General features: G+C 43.9%; 1 protein-coding gene across 1 annotated transcript in view; it reads left to right on the plus strand.

Moving 5' to 3' along the window:
• The window catches only part of LOC124607008 (UDP-glucosyltransferase 2-like), a 60,013-nt gene that overhangs the window by 12,407 nt on the left and 29,098 nt on the right, over nt 1-18,508 (plus strand). Inside the window, exons 2-4 of the mRNA XM_047139158.1 lie at nt 4,676-4,861; nt 16,177-16,358; nt 17,264-17,723. Of these exons, the coding sequence (XP_046995114.1) occupies nt 4,682-4,861; nt 16,177-16,358; nt 17,264-17,723 (822 nt within the window). The 5' untranslated portion in view covers nt 4,676-4,681. The remainder of the gene's footprint in view (nt 1-4,675; nt 4,862-16,176; nt 16,359-17,263; nt 17,724-18,508) is intronic.

Here is an 18,508-nt window from a genome sequence, read left to right on the forward strand (position 1 = left end):
AATCCGGGTTGAGAGGATGCGTATTTTTTGCCTTTTTTTAAAGAGGGGTGTCTTGAGCGCAATCTGTTCATCTCCAGGGCAAGAACATCCTTATGGATTGGCAGTTTCTCGTTGTTCAGCACTTTTCCATACTCACGTAAGAGAGCGTTCTCTCTGCGCAGGTCCGGTGGGGGAATGTTGCTCAGTATAGGTAGCCAGTGTAAAGGCGTTGGCTTTATTGTTCCTGATATCATCCTCATTGTGTAGTTTAGTTGAGCATCGATCAAGCCTGTGTGTTTACTGTTTAGCCATACCGGTGCGGCATATTCTGCTGTTGTGTAGACAAGTCCCAGAGCTGAAGATCTCAGCACAGCCGCGGAAGAGCCCCACGTGGTCCCACATAGCTTCTGTATGATATTATTTCGAGTTTTAAGTTTTGCGGCTGTATTACGTAGGTGTTCCTTGAATGTTAGGGTTCTGTCAAAGGTGACGCCTAGATATCTGGGGTAATTGTTATGGTTTAGCTGCCTGTTTTCGAAATGAACGTTGAGCTTTCTTTTTGCTTGGGCATTGTCGAGGTGAAAGCATGTCACCTCCGTTTTTGTTGCGTTTGGCCGTAATCTCCACCTTCGGAAGTAATCTCCCAGCTTTGTTAGATCCGCAGTTAATGTGTTTTCCGTTGCCTCCATTGATCTGCCTCTTGCAGCTATTGCCCAGTCGTCGGCATATCCGAATTTTTGAGAAGTGGTTTCAGGTAAGTCAGATATGTAGAGGTCAAACATCAATGGCGCCAGAACGGAGCCTTGTGGTAAACCATTGTTGAGCTTCATTTGGTCACTTTTTAAGTCGCCCATTATGACTCTGAAACTTCTATCTGTGAGCATGTTATCAATGAGGTTGGCCAGCTTATTACATGGTATGACCCGCAGCAACTTAAATATCAGGCCTTGTCGCCAAACGGTATCATAAGCGGCTGATAGGTCAATAAAGGCTACTGATGTTTTGAGTTTTTTCTGAAAGCTCGCCTCTATATGAGTTGCTAGGGAGAGGATCTGGTCGGTGCAACTGCGGTTGGGTCGAAAACCTGCCTGTTCAATCGGTACCACTTCAAGAATTTTTCCGCTTATTCTGTTGTAGATGATACGTTCCAACAGCTTATAGACACAGTTCAGCAGAGCGATAGGGCGGTAGTTTTGGGGCATGTCATTAGGTTTGCCTGGCTTTAGTATCGCTATAATCTTTGCTCGTTTAAGCTGGTGTGGGATATTACCCAATTCTAAAATATCTGTTAAGAAGTTTGCGAGCCATGTTCTAGTATATTTTCCACAGTGAAGTAGGAATTCCGGGTGGATGCCATCGAAGCCGGGAGCCTTGCCACTTTTGATTTTTGACAAGGCTGCTGCAACTTCTTCCGCTGTGATAGGCTGTGAAAATTCGGAGGTAGGCGATGCCCTTTGTTTTAAGGATCTTAATTCACGTTTGACGGTCGTGGTGTGTGTTCTGTCCCTTGGTGCTCTTGAGGTTCTAACTATATGTGTGGCCACTTTGTTAGGGGTTATCGGGTGGGTGTCTTTTATTTTACGTTTACTGCCTCCCAGGTTACGGAGTAGGGTCCATGCTTGCCTACTGGATTTAGTGAAATCTAGATTCTCCACGGTGTCCATCCATTTTTCCCGTCGAGCTGCGTCTAAGCTGTGCAACAGTTCGTCCGCGATTTCTTGGTTGTTGGTTTTGGTAAATTCCTGGTACAGGTCTTCGCATCTCTCATTCCAGCCAGGGATGTACTCTTTCCGGTAGCCTCTGGGTACATTCCTCTTAGCCGTGGCGATGACTGCTCCCACAAATCTGTCATAGTTGTCCCTAGTCGGGGGTATCCAACCTAGACACTTGTCAAGGTTTTCTGCAAAGGTGGCCCAGTCTGCCTTCTGGAAATTCCATCGTGGGCGAGGAAAGGATTTTATGATTGGGATGTTAATTCCGACTTTTAAGATAACAGGGCGATGCTGGCTATGTGGGAAATCAGACAGGACTTCACGAGTTGCGGCTAGCGGTTGGTTGTTTTTGTTTTTAGTGACAAAACATAAATCAGGGTTATAATCTCGTCTCCATGCTGCTGATCGAAATGTTCCGCGGTCCTTGGCGTCGAAAATCAGGTGGGTGTTAGTCTCCTCACTCCAGCTCATCAGGGATTCACCGTTCTGGTCGTTTCGTGCGTACTTCCAGTTCTCATGGTGACTATTAAAGTCTCCTACGTAGACAGCAGGGTGGGGATATTCTTGGAGTACTTCTGGAGGCCATGGACAGCCGGGAGGCTTATAGATGTTAACTATAATGGTCTCGCCAATTTTGACAGCAACTTCATGTATGTTGTTGTCTGTAGATATCTTACACAGGGAAGCATTTTCTATCTTATTTCGTATGTAGGTTGCCACGCCGTAATTACGGTGATAGGTGGCTCCCAGTATCTCGAATCCAGGGATTTTTCCTCTAGAGGCCAGCTGATCTATGTTTTCCGCATGAGTCTCTTGTATCGCGACTACGTCGATTTTGTTCTGAGTGAGAACTCTCTGGAGAAATTCACATTTGCTCCTACTTATGCCTTCAATGTTTAGGTGGCAGACTCGGAGGCACGGTCCGAGTGCTCTAGTCAATTCTTCATCGTTCATTTGGTCGGTATCACTCATGATGTGTTTACCAGGAGATCCAGCACAGGATTATCTGGATTATCTGGTTGCCTTTAGTGCTAGTTCATTTAGCGTTACCCAGGGTGCACGTGTAGTATTCTACTACGGACGCGAACTAGCCTTACACCCCAATGAACACCATATGAAAGAATCATTTTACAAACACTAATGCACTGAATTTAAAATAAAAAAGTTTTTTTTTTTATTTATAAGGTATAAACATGTAATAGAACTACTATAATAGTTATTTACAATGAACACATTACTGCACTGAAATGGTGCAGAAGTTAGATTGTACTTACACACATGCACACACACACGCACACACACACACACACACACACACACACACACAGACACACACATACACACTTATTTAGAATGAACACAAAAAAATGGTTCAAATGGCTCTGAGCACCATGGGACTTAACAGCTATGGTCATCAGTCCCCTAGAACTTAGAACTACTTAAACCTAACCAACCTAAGGACATCACACAACACCCAGTCATCACGAGGCAGAGAAATTCCCTGACCCCGCCGGGAATCGAACCCGGGAACCCGGGCGTGGGAAGCGAGAACGCTACCTCACGACCACGAGCTGCAGACAGAATGAACACATTACTGCACTGAAACTGTGCAGAAGTTTTATATATATATATATATATATATATATATATATATATATATATATATATATATATATATATAGTGTCAGACATATATTGTGTCAGACATATATTGTGTCAGACATAGGGGATATAAAAATGAAAAAGCTGACGTACTATGCTTACTTTCATTCCATAATGTATTATGGGATTATTTTTTGGGGTAATTCATCAGGCCAAGCTAAAGTCTTCTGGGCACAAAAACGTGCAGTAAGAGTTATTCCTATATACAAGGCCACCAATAAATCCTTTAGGCTTCTCTTAAACTGAATTCCATTGGTTATTAAGCTTTTTATGGCTGCTGGCAAGTTATTGAAAATGTGTGTTCCTGAATAATGCCCACCTTTTTGTAGAAGAGTAAGTGGCTTTAAATCCTGTTGAAGATTATTATTATTTATAGTACTGATTCAATGAATTGAGCTGTTGGTTTGAAAAAGTGATATATTTTTAATGACAAATTTCATTAAGGAATAAATATATTGGGAAGCAGTAGTTAGTATCCCTAGTTCCCTAAACAGGCTTCTGCAGGATGTTCTTGAGTTCACAACACATATAACTCTTACTGCACGTTTTTGTGCCCAGAAGACTTTAGCTTGGCCTGATGAATTACCCCAAAAAATAATCCCATATGACATTATGGAATGAAAGTAAGCATAGTATGTCAGCTTTTTCATTTTTATATCCCCTATGTCTGACACAATTCGCATTGCAAATAGAGATTTGTTAAGACGCCTGAGCAGTTCTGTGGTGTGCTCCTCCCTATTGAATTTATTATCAAGCTGTAATCCCAAGAATGTAACACTGTCCACTTCTTCTATCTGCTTGTCATCGTATGTTAGGCATATACTCGTAGGACACCCCTTACAAATTCTGAACTGCATGTAGTGTGTTTTTTCAAAGTTTAGTGACAAAGGATTGGCTAGGAACCAGTGATTAATGTCCACAAATATTTTATTAGCCGATCTTTCTAAGACTACATTTTATTTGCTATTTATTGCAATGTTTGTATCATCGGCAAACAAAACGAACTTGGCATCTGGTAATGTTACTGATGAAAGGTCATTGACATACACGAGAAAAAGTAAGGGCCCTAAAATGGAACCTTGTGGGACCCGACTTGTATCCCCGACTTGTCCCCAGTCGCAAGTCTTACTCTTCCTTTTGTACTACTTGCTCTACACCAGTTTCCTGGCGACATACTTCATGCTCCGACATACTCATATAATCTGGCTGCACACATACGTTAGTTATTTCACTGCTTCTACTGTGCATGCAACATGGTGAACATTATATCGTAATGACAAGAGCGTCTGTCACGAATGCAGCAAAGCTATTGATGTTGACAGGTCACCATGGAGAGCGGCCTGCTGCTGCTTCTGGTGCTGTCGGCTCTGGGAACCCCAGAGGCGGCCAGGATCCTGTCCGTCGTGCCGTTCCCTGCCGTCAGCCACCAGGGACCCCTCAGGACGATGAGCCTCGAACTGGCCAGGAGGGGCCACCAGGTCACCTTCATCACCACCAACCCGTCCAAGGTATCGTATTTCATCTACCGTCCCTCAAAACTCAAGGCAGGTAAACTGTAGTTAAACGTATACGGCGGGTGCAACAGCGGTAATCACACAACAATAACAGATAAATGTAACATCTCTAAAGACGGAAATACGTGGTCTGCAGGAAAGGATGAAGAGCCTCCTCGCACCGCTGAGGAAGTAGATCTTGTGGCCCCTCTGTGGGTCCTGGACTGTACTTCGATGCTATGACAAGTTTGGTCAAAATGGATCAACCTAGTGGCACTGCGCTAGCAGCTTCCTGAAGAGTTGTTCCGAAGCTCCGACATAAGGTGAATGTGCAGCAATTCCTGCGCACTTTCGCGGAAGGCGACCCTGCAGAAATATATTTAGAATTTAGGTGGAATGAATGCTGGCATGAGTGGACTCCAAACAGGTCATATTCTGATCACTGTCGTCAATAATTGCATATATTTGAAATTATGCAAATCTGCCCAGATTTCGTTATTGTGGAACGCAATATTTGGACAGATCTACTTTAATGAAACTTGTTGTGCAGTGGGCAAACAGTTAAATATTGAAAAACAATTGAGCATAGCCCGTAATGGCAATTAGTTCCTCAACAATGTACTGTCTCTTTCCGGTCACAAACAATTGTGACCAGGTGACATGGTGCATTGTCATCCACAAAAATTCCATCATTGTTTGGTAAAATGAAGTCAAATCGGCTCCAAGAAGCCGAACATAACCATTTATTCTATTAAATAATTTTTTTAAAGTAGAACTTACAATACCTGGACCGCAATTTTATTATGACAATTAAAGTTCGATAATTTCAATGCATTGTTATTAAAAAGGCAGTGAACCTATTTAACCAATATATTTGAACCAATACTGCATAACTTTGCATAAAAACCGGAAATGACAGAACAAAGTAAGGACGGTTCTCAGACAGATAGATTACACGACTTGTCGACTCGTCTCCCTTAGCGTACCTAACGTCTTGAGGTGGTGGGAATGGCACCTAGCTACGAAATAAAATAAAATCGTAAAGTCCACAACAAGCGAACCCTATACTTGTGGGATAATGGCTAGGAAAAAGAAAGCAAACTTACAGAACTTTGTAGTCACACTCGAAAACTCATAAAGTTTCTGTTGCTAATTCTAAATGTATGTTCTGTGTAGGATTCTGCAGGGATCGAATCTGTAATAATGATCAGCATTACTCGATGTAACATACTCATACCACTCTCTTCTAAAGTCTTGTCGATAGAGATGGTAGTTTTGTCAAGTCTGTTGATAAAAATGGCGCAAACGCTGTATCTGTCACAAAACCCTACACACAAATATCTCGTGAAGTTGGGTGAGATACTGACATTCAGTAAATAGTATCCCCATCACAATGAATCCATCGATTTCCCGCCACTGTGTTTAAGAACTGGTCTTCAGATGGAGCATCAGACAATTTTGCAGGGTGTCCAAATTCACACAGCCTATACAGCGCGATGACAAAAGTCATGGGACACCTGCTAATACCGTCTAGGACCTCCTCTTGCCCGGCGTAGTCCAGCATCTCGTCGTGGCATGGACTCAACAACTCGTTGGAAGTATCCTGCAGAAATATTGGGCCATGCTGCCCCTATAGCCGTCCATAAATGCTCAAGTGCTGTTGGTGCAGGATTTTGTGCACGATTACATCTCATAAATGTTCGATGGGATCCCTGTCGGGTTATCTGAGTAGCCAAATCATTCGCTCGAATTGTCCAGAATGTTCTTCAAACAAATCACGAACAGTTGTCGCCCGGTGACATGCTGCATTGCCATCCATAAAAATTCCATCCTTGTTTGGTAACATGAAATCAAATGGTCTCGAAGAAGTCGAACATACCATTTCTTTTATTAAATATTTTTTTAAAGTAAAACTGTTAATGCCTGGATCGCAACTTTCCTATCGCAATTAAAGTTCGATATATAGTTTTCATTGCTAACTGCAACCATCTTCAGATCGTTCAAAATACGAAAAGGCGATGAGGAAGCATTGGAAGGTGCCATTAACTGTAGTCATGCGATAACAAGCATTCGTAAGTACTGTAAGTAGCCTGTTTGTATGTTGGCAGCGTTGTAGACTGTGTTAATATCCCTGACAGCGGTCTGCGTCGTCGGCAAGAGATTCTGTGATTGGACGGATTAGCGGTTAGCGAGTGGACAGGGATGTGTACGGAGATGATACTCTTAGTGGAGACGCTGTGTTGGTAATACATGCATTGTAAAGTGAGATGAAATGAAGTGTTTATAAGAAAATACGTACGGAAATGTGTGATGATGGATGTTTGGTTGATAATGTTTGGGCAGTGGAATTACTGTAGTAGTAGTAGTAGTAGTAGTAGTAGTAGGCTTCTAAGGGACTCGAAGCTCCCATGATTCCTCCAGATGCTCCTGTCTTGTGCTGCCTGTTGCCGGTTATTTATTCCCAATCTTTCGCATGTGCAATCACTTTCATTGCCCCAAGTATTTCTGGGTCTCCCCCTTCGTCTTTTGCCATATGGATTGTTCCTGGATATTCTTAACACAATTTGGTCTTCTTTCATTCCCATCAGGTGTCCAGCTCATTGCAGTTTTATAGCATTTATTATGCTTACTATTGTTGGTTGTTGTGATAGCTCGTGGACTTAAAAAAAAATGGCTGTGAGCACTATGGGACTTAACTGCTAAGGTCATCAGTCCCCTAGAACTTAGAATTACTTAAACCTAACTAACCTAAGGACATCACACACATCCATGCCCGAGGCAGGATTCGAACCGGCGAACGTAGCGGTCGCGCGGTTGCAGACTGTAGCGCCTAGAACCGCTCGGCCACCCTTGCCGGCCTCGTGGACTTGGATGTTGTGTCTTCCCTTCCAACATTGTAATTCATTGTCATAATGTGGACCAAAGAGTTTTCTATAAACTTTATTCTCAAACACTTGTAAATAGTGTTGTTCTGTTTTCGTTAGGCTCCATGTTTCTGCCCCATAGATCAGAACTGGTCTGATGATTGTATTATATAACTTAGTTTTTCTTTTCAACAGTTTGGACTTTTAAGAGATTTTGTATTGCATAACAGGCTCGGTTAGGATTTTGCAGTCTCGCTTTTATTTCTACCTGTCTCTGACCTTGTTCATCTATCACTGATGCAAGAAATTTGAACTGTTCAACACGCTCGAATTTGTGTTCACCGCCTATTAGATGTGATTGGTTATCCCATTGATCTCTACATCTTTGAACTATCAGATATTTGGAATTATTGACAACTATATAATTTTTGGAACTGGATGTCACATGAATGAGGTAAAATTTTCAAAATACATTGTTTGCTCTTCAACAAAATCTTTCTTTCGATAACTTATGCCTCCTAGTAGTCATAGCCTATCGTAGTTAGGATCTCTTTATTTAGCTTGCGTAGTTGCTACTTGCTGTAATTGCTGTAGTTCGTGTTATGAAGATTTTCTGTGAGGTAAGTGACTTATGAAAAAGAATGGGGTTTGTACTGTGGGGATGCGTGATTGAAATGAGTTTAGAATATTAACAGAGTAGGAGGTATTTTCATGTTTCTTCAATTTCACATTTTCTGGATTTTTATTATTGTTAGGAATTGTTGCAATTCAGGGTGATTCTTCTGTGCTAATTATTGGATGTCATGTTGTCAATATATAGCAGTCAGATTGCGTTGGGCTTGTATATTGTGGATAATAAATGAAAAGGTTAAGTTTGAGTTGTCTTTGTCAAAGAAAATTCTGAAGGTCAGTCTTTAATAAAAAATAATTAAAGAGGTAGTTTCAGTACCAAAACAATAAGAGTACGTGGTTGAAAACGTCACCGCGAGCGAGCTGGGTTGTGGAGGGTAATTTCGCTGGTTGACGGTCATATGGGAAATTGTCCAGTTGCATGAGTAGAAGCTGCATCAAAAGCTCGTTACTTGCAATAATATAACAGGTATAATCGTGAGACCAATATATGCAACGGATACAGAAGTTCGTATTATCCTTTGATATGTACATATTTCGTAAAGGTGACTACATCATACGCCACGTAGGATTATTCTTCTGAATGCCTGGCTACGGAACAGCTGAAAGTTTCTGGAACCGTCATACATACTTTTCTCACGACAATACCTATTAAACTATCGCAAGTAATAAGCTTTTGATAACTTCTACCCATGCAATTGGACAATTCCCTTTATAACCGTCAACCATCGAAATTATGGTTAACAACCTGGCTTCCTCGCTGTGTTCTTTTGAAGCACGTGCTGTTATTGTTTTGGTACTTACGAACGCATGTTGTCGCACGACTACAGATGATAAACCTTTCCAATGCTTATTCACCGCCTTTTCATATTTTGAACGACCTGAAGGTGGTTGCAGGTACAACCGAAACGAGTTTTCGAATTTTAATAGTGACAGGAAAATTGAAGCTAGGCATTAAATTTTTTGTTTTAAATTTTTTTTAAAATGTAATAAGTCACATTAAGACCGCGTTCTTCCCTCTGACCGTAACAGGCTTCCTGTTAACCATTTGTAGTTAATGATCGGTTAAATTAGACCAGAGGAGTCAGTCCATTTCATGTAAACACAACCAACACCATTACAGAGCCACCACCAGCTTGCTCAGTGCCTTGTTGACAACTTGGGTCCATGGCTTCGTGGGGTTTGTGCCACACTCATACCCTAGCATCAGATCTTACCAACTAATATCGGGACTCATCTGACCAGACCACGGTTTTCCAGTCGTCAAGAGTCCAACCGGTGTGGTCACGAGTCGAGGAGAGCCGCTGCAGGCGATGTCGTGCTGTTAGCAACGGCACTCGTGTCAGTCGTCTGCTCCAATAGCTTATTAACACCACATTTCGGCACACTGTCCTAACGGACACGCTCGACGTATATCCAACATTGATTTCTGCGGCTGTTTCACACAATGTTGCTTGTCTCACAACGCTGACAGCTCTACACAAACGCCGCTGCTCTCTCGGTCCTTAACTGAAAGCCGTCTGCCGCTATGTTGTCCTTGCTGAGAGGTAATGCCTGAAAATTGGTATTCTCGGCACACACTTGACGTCGTGGATCTCAGAATACTGGATTTCCTAACGATTTCCGAAATGGAATGTCCCATGTGTATACCTCCAACTACCATTTCGCGTTCAAAGTCTGTTAACTCCCATCGTGCGGCGACAATCACGACGCAAAACTTTTCACGTGTCTCACCTGAGTAGAAGCAATAGCTCCGTTTTTTTTTTCTTTATTGATTTTCAATTCCCCCCGAAGGGGGCGGGCTGGCAGCAGCCTACTACGCTGCTCTACAGCCTACAGACTGTTTTAAAAAAAGGAAGAAGAAAGAAACAAGGAAAAACAGACGATAAAATGGTGATTTAAAGTGTAAAATGGCGGAAAAATGCGGAAAGTTTAAACAGAAAGCAAAAGGGGTTGGCAATGTAGATAACATACACAGGAATCAGACAAGTAACATAGTAGACACACAATTAAAAAACATGGCGACAGTCTGATTTCTGCTCGCAAGAGATAAAAAAAGCACACCCAGCGACACTGTTCGCTACATTTCCCAAAAGACACACAACACGGAACACTCCCTGGAAAAAACACACCGTAAAACACTGCACGAAAATGGCGGCACAAATATGGCACTCCCGATCCAAAGGCACATGGGGGGGGAGGGACCTGCAGGAGGGGGAAAACAAGGAGGGAGGAGAGGAAAAAACGAAAAAGGGGGGGGGGAACCAAGGAGGGAGAGGACTAATAAAGGGGGAGAAGGGCAGGCGCAAGAGGGAATGAGAGGAGGCAGAGGAGGGAAATGTAAAAGGACTTGGGGGAGAGAAGGGGGCAAAGAGAGGGGAGGTGTGGAAGAAAGAGGATGGAAGGGGGGGAGTGGGAGCCCGGGAAAAGGACAGAGGAAAGGAGGGGGAGTGAGGATCAGAGTTGATAGGAGGGATAAATGGAGGGAGAGAGGGCATCATCCGGGAGGGGGAGTTGACGGAAGCCACCTAGGGGAAAGGAGATGGAGGGTGTAGAGATGGAGGGTAGGGGGGACACAACGGTGAAGATGTGGCAGGGGGCGGGGATCGGAGAGGAGAGGAGAAACCAGGGGGTGGGGGTAGCTCCGTCAATTCACTGCCCTTTTATACCTTGTACACACGATGCTACCGCCATCTGCATGTGTACATATCGCAATCCATCACAGTGCAATGCTCTATTTGATGAAGGAGAAGAGACAGTAAACTTTAAATTGTGAGAAGATACTCACCGGATAAACTTATCGTGGGTGGTGGACATGGTGAGCGATAACACGTGGCTTTTCTAAGCATCAGATAACGCATTATATCTGTTCAACATACAATTAAAATTGTTGTTTCATTAATGTTTTTTCACTAAGACCACACTCTTCCATTGGCTGTCGCATTCTTGTAGAAAAGTCAAACACTCACTTTGTACTCCGGTGCTGAAATTGTAGTAATTGCAAGCAGTAACATTTCTGCTTCAAAATTATCGTACTGCCTTGAAACGAGTAATTATAGGATATTATTTGTCTCTAAATCCTGCTTTAACATTACCTCATATAGTTGGCGTCTCTACAAAAGCCTGTTCTCAAATGTTATCGTGCTGTCCACGGAGACGTGCCTGCTGCTACTATGCATCAGATAACTCGTTACATCTGGTATTGTGCTGTTATAACAGACTAAAGTCGATGAAATTCCGTGGCATCATAAACTATTTCTGCGCCTGTCGTATTATTTGTTGGTACTATACGCTCACTCTAAAGGGATTCTCGGCGACGTGACTGTCGGGAATAACACATTTGATACTAGCCGAATGACAGTAATGTCTGTTTTCCGTTTGCTGGGAACTCGGGCTCACAGACAACAATGAGATAATAGTGTTTACTCCGACACAGAAGCAGAAGGGACATCTGGAGGTGCCGACAGCTAAAAATCTACGTTTTACTGAGATAAAAATACACTACTTGCCATTAAAATTCCTACACCACGATGATGACGTGCTACAGACGCGAAATTTAACCGACAGGAAGAAGATGCTGTGATATGCAAATGATTAGCTTTTCAGAGCATTCACACAAGGTTGGCGCCGGTGGCGACACCTACAACGTGCTGACATGAGAAAAGTTTCCAACCGATTTCTCATACACAAACAGCAGTTGACCGGCGTTGCCTGGTGAAACGTTGTTGTAATGCCTCGTGTAAGGAAGAGAAATGCGCACCATCACGTTTCCGACTTTGATAAAAGTCGGATCTTAAGGCGATTGCGGTTTATCGTACCGCGACATTGCTGCTCGCGTTGGTCAAGATCCAATGACTGTTAGCAGAATATGGAATCGGTGGGTTCGGGAGGGTAATACGGAACTCCGTGCTGGATCCCAACGACCTCGTATCACTACGAGATGACAGGCATCTTATCCCCATGGCTGTAACGGATCGTGCAGCCACGTCTGGATCCCTGAGTCAACAGATGGGGACGTTTGCAAGACAACAACCATCTGCACGAACAATTCGACGACGTTTGCAGCAGCATGGACTATCAGCTCGGAGACGACGGCTGCGGTTACCCTTCACGCTGCATCACAGACAGGAGCGCCTGCGATGGTGTACTCAACGACGAACCTGGGTGCACGAATGGCAAAACGTCATTTTTTCGGATGAATCCAGGTTCTATTTACAGCATCATGATGGTCGCATCCGTGTTTGGCGACATCACGGTGAACGCACATTGGAAGCGTGTATTCGACATCGGCATACTGGCGTATCACCCGGCGTGATGGTATGGGGTGCCATTGGTTACACGTCTCGGTCACCTCTTGTTCGTATTGACGGCACTTTGAACAGTGGACGTTCCATTTCAGATATGTTACGATGCGTGGTTCTACCCTTCATTCGATCCCTGCGAAACCCTACATTTCAGCAGGATAATGCACGACCGCATGTTGGAGGTCCTGTACGGGGCTTTCTGGACAGAGAAAATGTTCGACTACTGCCCTGGACAGCACATTTCCAGATCTCTCACCAACTGAAAACGTCTAGTCAATGGTGGCCGAGCAACTGGCTCGTCACAATACGCCAGTCTCTACTCTTGATGAACTGTGGTATCGTGTTGAAGCTGCTTGGGCAGCTGTACCTGTACACGCCATCCAAGCTCTGTTGACTCAATGCCCAGGCGTATCAAGGCCGTTATTACGACCAGAGGTGGTTGTTCTGGGTGCAGATTTCTCAGGATCTATGCTCCAAAATTGCGTGAAAATATAATCACATGTCAGTTGTAGTATAATATATTTGTCCAATGAATACACGTTTATCATCTGCATTTCATCTTGGTGTAGCAATTTTAATGGCCAGTAGTGCAATATGATTTAATGGCGTGTTACAACCACTGAAGACGCCCGCCCGGTTAGCCGTGCGGTCTAACGCACGACTTTCCAGAGTGAGAATGAGTGTCTCGTCCCCGGCACTTGTGTCGAGGTCTGGTGAGCCAGCCAGTCTGTGGAGGGTTTTTAGGCGGTTTTCCATCTGCCTTGGCGAATGCGGGCTGGTTCCCCTTATTCCGCCTCAGCTACACTATGTCGGCGATTGCTGTGCAAACAAGTTCTCCACGTACGCGTATACCACCATTACTCTACCACGCAAACATAGGGATCACACTGGTCTGGTGTGAGACGTTCCCTGGGACCGAACCGCACAATAACGCTGAAAGAGTGGTTAGTTGTGGGGCGGTGGAGGGGTGAAGTGGACTGTGGTAGTCGTCGTGGGGTTGTGGACCACTGCGGCTGCGGCGGGGACGGAGCCTCTCCGTTGTTTCTAGGCCCCCGGTTAACATACAGTCCATACAACACAACACCACTAACGGCAGAGGTTTCTGTTAGTTAAAGTTACTAGCGGACAGAGAGCAGTCAGTACGTCTCACCATCACGAACTTTCTAACGATTCACCTACTGCCGTTAGCTACCACGCCGAACGTCCTGTTAGAGAGTGTGTTGTAACTACTTCGCTCAGAACAAATAAAGTTGTATTTTGTGCAACGAATCGGTAATTTAAATTTCTGTTACTACGATGTTCTACGTTATTGTACTATTAGAGAGGTGCGTAAGTTCGTAGCGTTTTTGTTTTACATGTTTCTATCCCGGTTGCTATGGGTTCATTAATCGAGTGATGTTTGTAGTACGCTGTTGGTATTTGAGTTGACATATTGTCATTTTGTCATTTGGAGATAGTGAATGGAGTTGTGAACGCTAGGAAATGAAGTGCCAAGTCAGTGTACTCGAGAACTGACAAATGTGATGCGACATTTGCATGCAGTGGGGAAGGTTCAAAAATCGCGTGTGAGGGTAACGCATGCTCTAAGCCAAAATCACAAAAATCAACGGGCGGGGTATGTGCATGTCTACCTGCTCATCAACTGGCTCGTGGGCAGCACCGACCATTCCTATCCTGTATCCTTACTTGTGACGAGAAATAGTGTCTTCGGAAAAGGAAAGGAATGGTTGAGCTCAAACGAAGCGGCCACCCTTCGCACAAAGACCTGCACGCATCCACAAAAGATAATGTTATGCAACTGGTGGAACAGCGACGGTGTGCTGTAACCGTCACTGCTGACATTTACTGTCAACAACTGAGACGTCTTGCAGACATCTACATCTACATCTACATTTATACTCCGCAAGCCACCCAACGGTGTGTGGCGAGGGCACTTTACGTGCCACTGTTATTACCTCCCTTTCCTGTTCCAGTCGCGTATGGTTCGCGGGAAGAACGACTGCCGGAAAGCCTTCGTGCGCGCTCTAATCTCTCTAATTTTACATTCGTGATCTCCTCGGAAGGTATAAGTAGAGGGAAGCAATATATTCGATACCTCATCCAGAAACGCACCCTCTCGAAACCTGGCGAGCAAGCTACACCGCGATGCAGAGCGCCTCTCTTGCAGAGTCTGCCACTTGAGTTTGTTAAACATCTCCGTAACGCTATCACGCTTACCAAATAACCCTGTGGCGAAACGCGCCGCTCTTCTTCGGATCTTCTCTATCTCCTCTGTCAACCCGATCTGGTACGGATCCCACACTGGTGAGCAATACTCAAGTATAGGTCGAACGAATGTTTTGTAAGCCACCTCCTCTGTTGATGGACTACATTTTCTAAGGATCCTCCCAATGAATCTCAACCTGACACCCGCCTTACCAACAATTAATTTTATATGATCATTCCACTTCAAATCGTTCCGTACATATTTTACAGAAGTAACTGCTACCAGTGTTTGTTCCGCTTTCATATAATCATACAATAAAGGATCCTTCTTTCTATGTATTCGCATTACATTTGTCTATGTTAAGGGTCAGTTGCCACTCCCTGCACCAAGTGCCTATCCGCTGCAGATCTTCCTGCATTTCACTGCAATTTTCTAATGCTGCAACTTCTCTGTATAGTGCAGCATCATCCGCGAAAAGCCGCATGGAACTTCCAACGCTATACGTATACAGGAACAACCACCAGGGACACTGTGTGAAGCGATGCTACCCCACGGTAACGCCGCCCGCTTTCTGCTAGACTGACAAAAAACACTATACAGGAGTTGGATTGGGAAGTCATTCCGCATCCACCTTATTCGCCTGATCTTGCGCCCTCAGATTTTCACCCTTTTCCGGCCTCTGCCAAAAAACCTTCAAGGAACCATCTTCCCAGATGAAAATGCGCTCCGAATATGGCTCGACAATTTGTTCGCCTCAAAACCATGTGGTTTCTACAGTCGTGGAATCGAAAAATTATCCCAACCTTGGCAGATAGTTTTAAATAGCGAAGGAGAATATATTATTGATGACTAAAGTCTCTGTTACGTGTGTCTGTTGCGTTTACTAAACTCATGGAAAAATGCTACCAACTTATGCCCATGATATATCACAAAATACAACCACAATGCATCGATGAATCTGCTTCGATCACTTTGTAGGAACCGCGTACTGACCTTAAACATTGATACTTATCCGTTTGACAACTGTTACCTCCATTGCGAAGGATTATCGCCAACCGTCTCGTCCACGTGCGATGAAAATTCATTGGATTTTTGAGGGGTAACATCCCTCAAATGTAGCCGCATAATCTGGGAAAACTCTTCTTATGAGTCGACAATGCCGCAAAGCACGCTACATCAAACACTTTTCTACATATACGTTGAAACTGTAGGGAACTCTACATTAGTTGTAATTATGAAACATAAATGTAACATTTTCAATATTTTTATTTCTCTGAAAATGCGAGTAAATAACCATCATAACATTATGATTATTTCTGCTTCCAGAAAAGCATTGCCAACTTCACAGAAATTGATATATCTGACTCATACAAGTATCTGAGACAAGCCACTGATTGGATGATAATGGCCCGTTGGACTGCAATCGACATGGTATTTTCATGGAAGCGGTTAGGGGCTGGTGTTTGCGAGGGCGACTTGAATGCTCCAGAGATGCAGGAGTTCATAAAGTACGTAGCTGCTCTATTAGCCTTCAGTCTTTTCACTCATCTGCTTTCCGTCTTTCCTTTCCTCCTCCTACTTGGAATTCTTCATCTTCACGCAGTAAATTCCACTACGAACAGTGCAATACTCACTCTCTACCTGCCGGCCAGAGTGGCCGAGCGGTTCTAGGCGCTTCAGTCTGGAACCGCGCGACCGCTACGGTCGCAGGTTCGAATCCTGCCTCGGGCATGCATGTGTGTGATGTCCTTAGGTTAGTTAGGTTTAAGTAGTTCTAAGTTCTAGGGAACTGATGACCTTAGAAGTCAAGTCCCATAGTGCTCAGAACCATTTGAACCATTTTTGTTACGTCCCATAGTGCTCAGAGCCATTTGAACCATTTTTGAAATACCTGGAACAACACAACAATAAATGAAAGCTCACTTCTTTTATTCATCTGCTTTGACGCAGCATTTGCCAGATGCTCTCTCTCGCGAGCGATGAGCACTAAAAAAAGGGCGGGGGGGGGGGGGGGGGGTGAACTATACTGCCCGCTGTTCATGTCATCTCTTTCATAACAGCCAAATGAGAAGTTGTAGCAAGAGCGTGAAATTTAAAAAATAATTCTAATCGCGTTATCTGAGTTGAAAGAGGCCAGTCGAAGATATGCAATGCGTACAGACATCACAGACAAGATCAGTGCTTACAGGAGTTATAAAACAAGCAATAGAAATTACGTGACTGTACCAGAGTATTCCTTTTATTCCGACGCATCCCTGCGCATTCAAGAAGTCACTGTCATATTTTTCTTCTGTTTTCGTGATGACAGTCTCGCTGTGTATCTTAAGTTGCATATTGTGGCTGTTAGATTAATCCAATATTTCTTCAGTTATTTCAAGAGGCAATAGCACAGTAATACACAAATCTGTTACAGGTCAGCTCCAAAATTCGACCTGGTTATTATGGAACGATTGCTGACGCCATGTTTCTACGGCTTGGTTCATAAAGTGGGCTCCCCACCTCTCGTCGGCTACGTCACCGTCGGGGCGATTATTCCCAGCCACTGGACTGATGGCAACCCAAGCAATCCCGCCTACCTCACAGACGCGCATGTTGAATTTTCACACCGCATGTCATTCTGGGAGAGACTTTACATGACGTTTGTATGGCTCTACATGAATTATCGCTATTTCTATGTAATGATACCGGATCAAGAAGAAATCCAGAGAAAACACTTCGGGTCTGACAGTCCATCACTTTATGAAACTGAAAAAAATTTCAGCTTGACGCTGATCAACAATCACTTCAGTATAAACTACCCTCGACCCAATCTGCCAAACACGATAGAACTCACTGGACTGCATGTGGAAGCCAACCCACCACCTCTTCCTAAGGTAAGGCCTTTTGCTTCTGTCATTACAGTAGCATATGCGACAGTCATATTACCTAATTTATCAAAATAACAAAAATCTTCATTATCTGAAAAGTGCAGTATAAACATAAATAAATAATTTTAAAATTGTGTACCTACGTTTCGTCCATCACAGTAACGATAACACATCAGTGTCCAAAAGTTTATCAGTCACCAGATGTGGGTATATGAGGGTTATTCAGAAAGTAAGGAACGATCGGTCGCGAAATGGAAACTGCAGTGAAAATCAAAACTGTTCTCTTTGCACACATAGCTACACCTTCCAGGTACTTCTCTACATAGTCGCCGTTCCGACTTAGACATTTGTCGGAGCGTTATACCAAATTTCCAACACCATCGTTATAGAAGGCAGCCTCCTGTGTTTTGCGATAATTCGCTACGATGGTGTACAGCACGTAGCCTGCACCCGAGTATTGTCTTCGTATCCAGCGTTTCATGTGAACAGAGATGACACTCAGGACGAGCCACTTAGGGCTGTGTTGTGGGTGATGGAACACTTCCCATCGAGAAGGCTGCAGGAGCGTCTTTGCTGCCCCTGCAGAGTGCGGCTGAGAATTGCCATGAAGAAGGAAGTTCGTGGCAGTTGTGTTAGGTGGGCTGCATTCATTAAGGCGAAGCCTCTCAGCGGGTCCTCCTTGGTGGGAGACATCGTTGTTCTAGGCACCTTTTACTCCCTGCTCTCAGTGTGCTCACAACTGAAAAGAGCGTCTTGATGCAACCGATGGGCATACTAGAGAAACTGCCCAA

Source organism: Schistocerca americana, chromosome 3, assembly GCF_021461395.2.
Source record: "Schistocerca americana isolate TAMUIC-IGC-003095 chromosome 3, iqSchAmer2.1, whole genome shotgun sequence".
Lineage (NCBI taxonomy): Eukaryota > Metazoa > Arthropoda > Insecta > Orthoptera > Acrididae > Schistocerca > Schistocerca americana.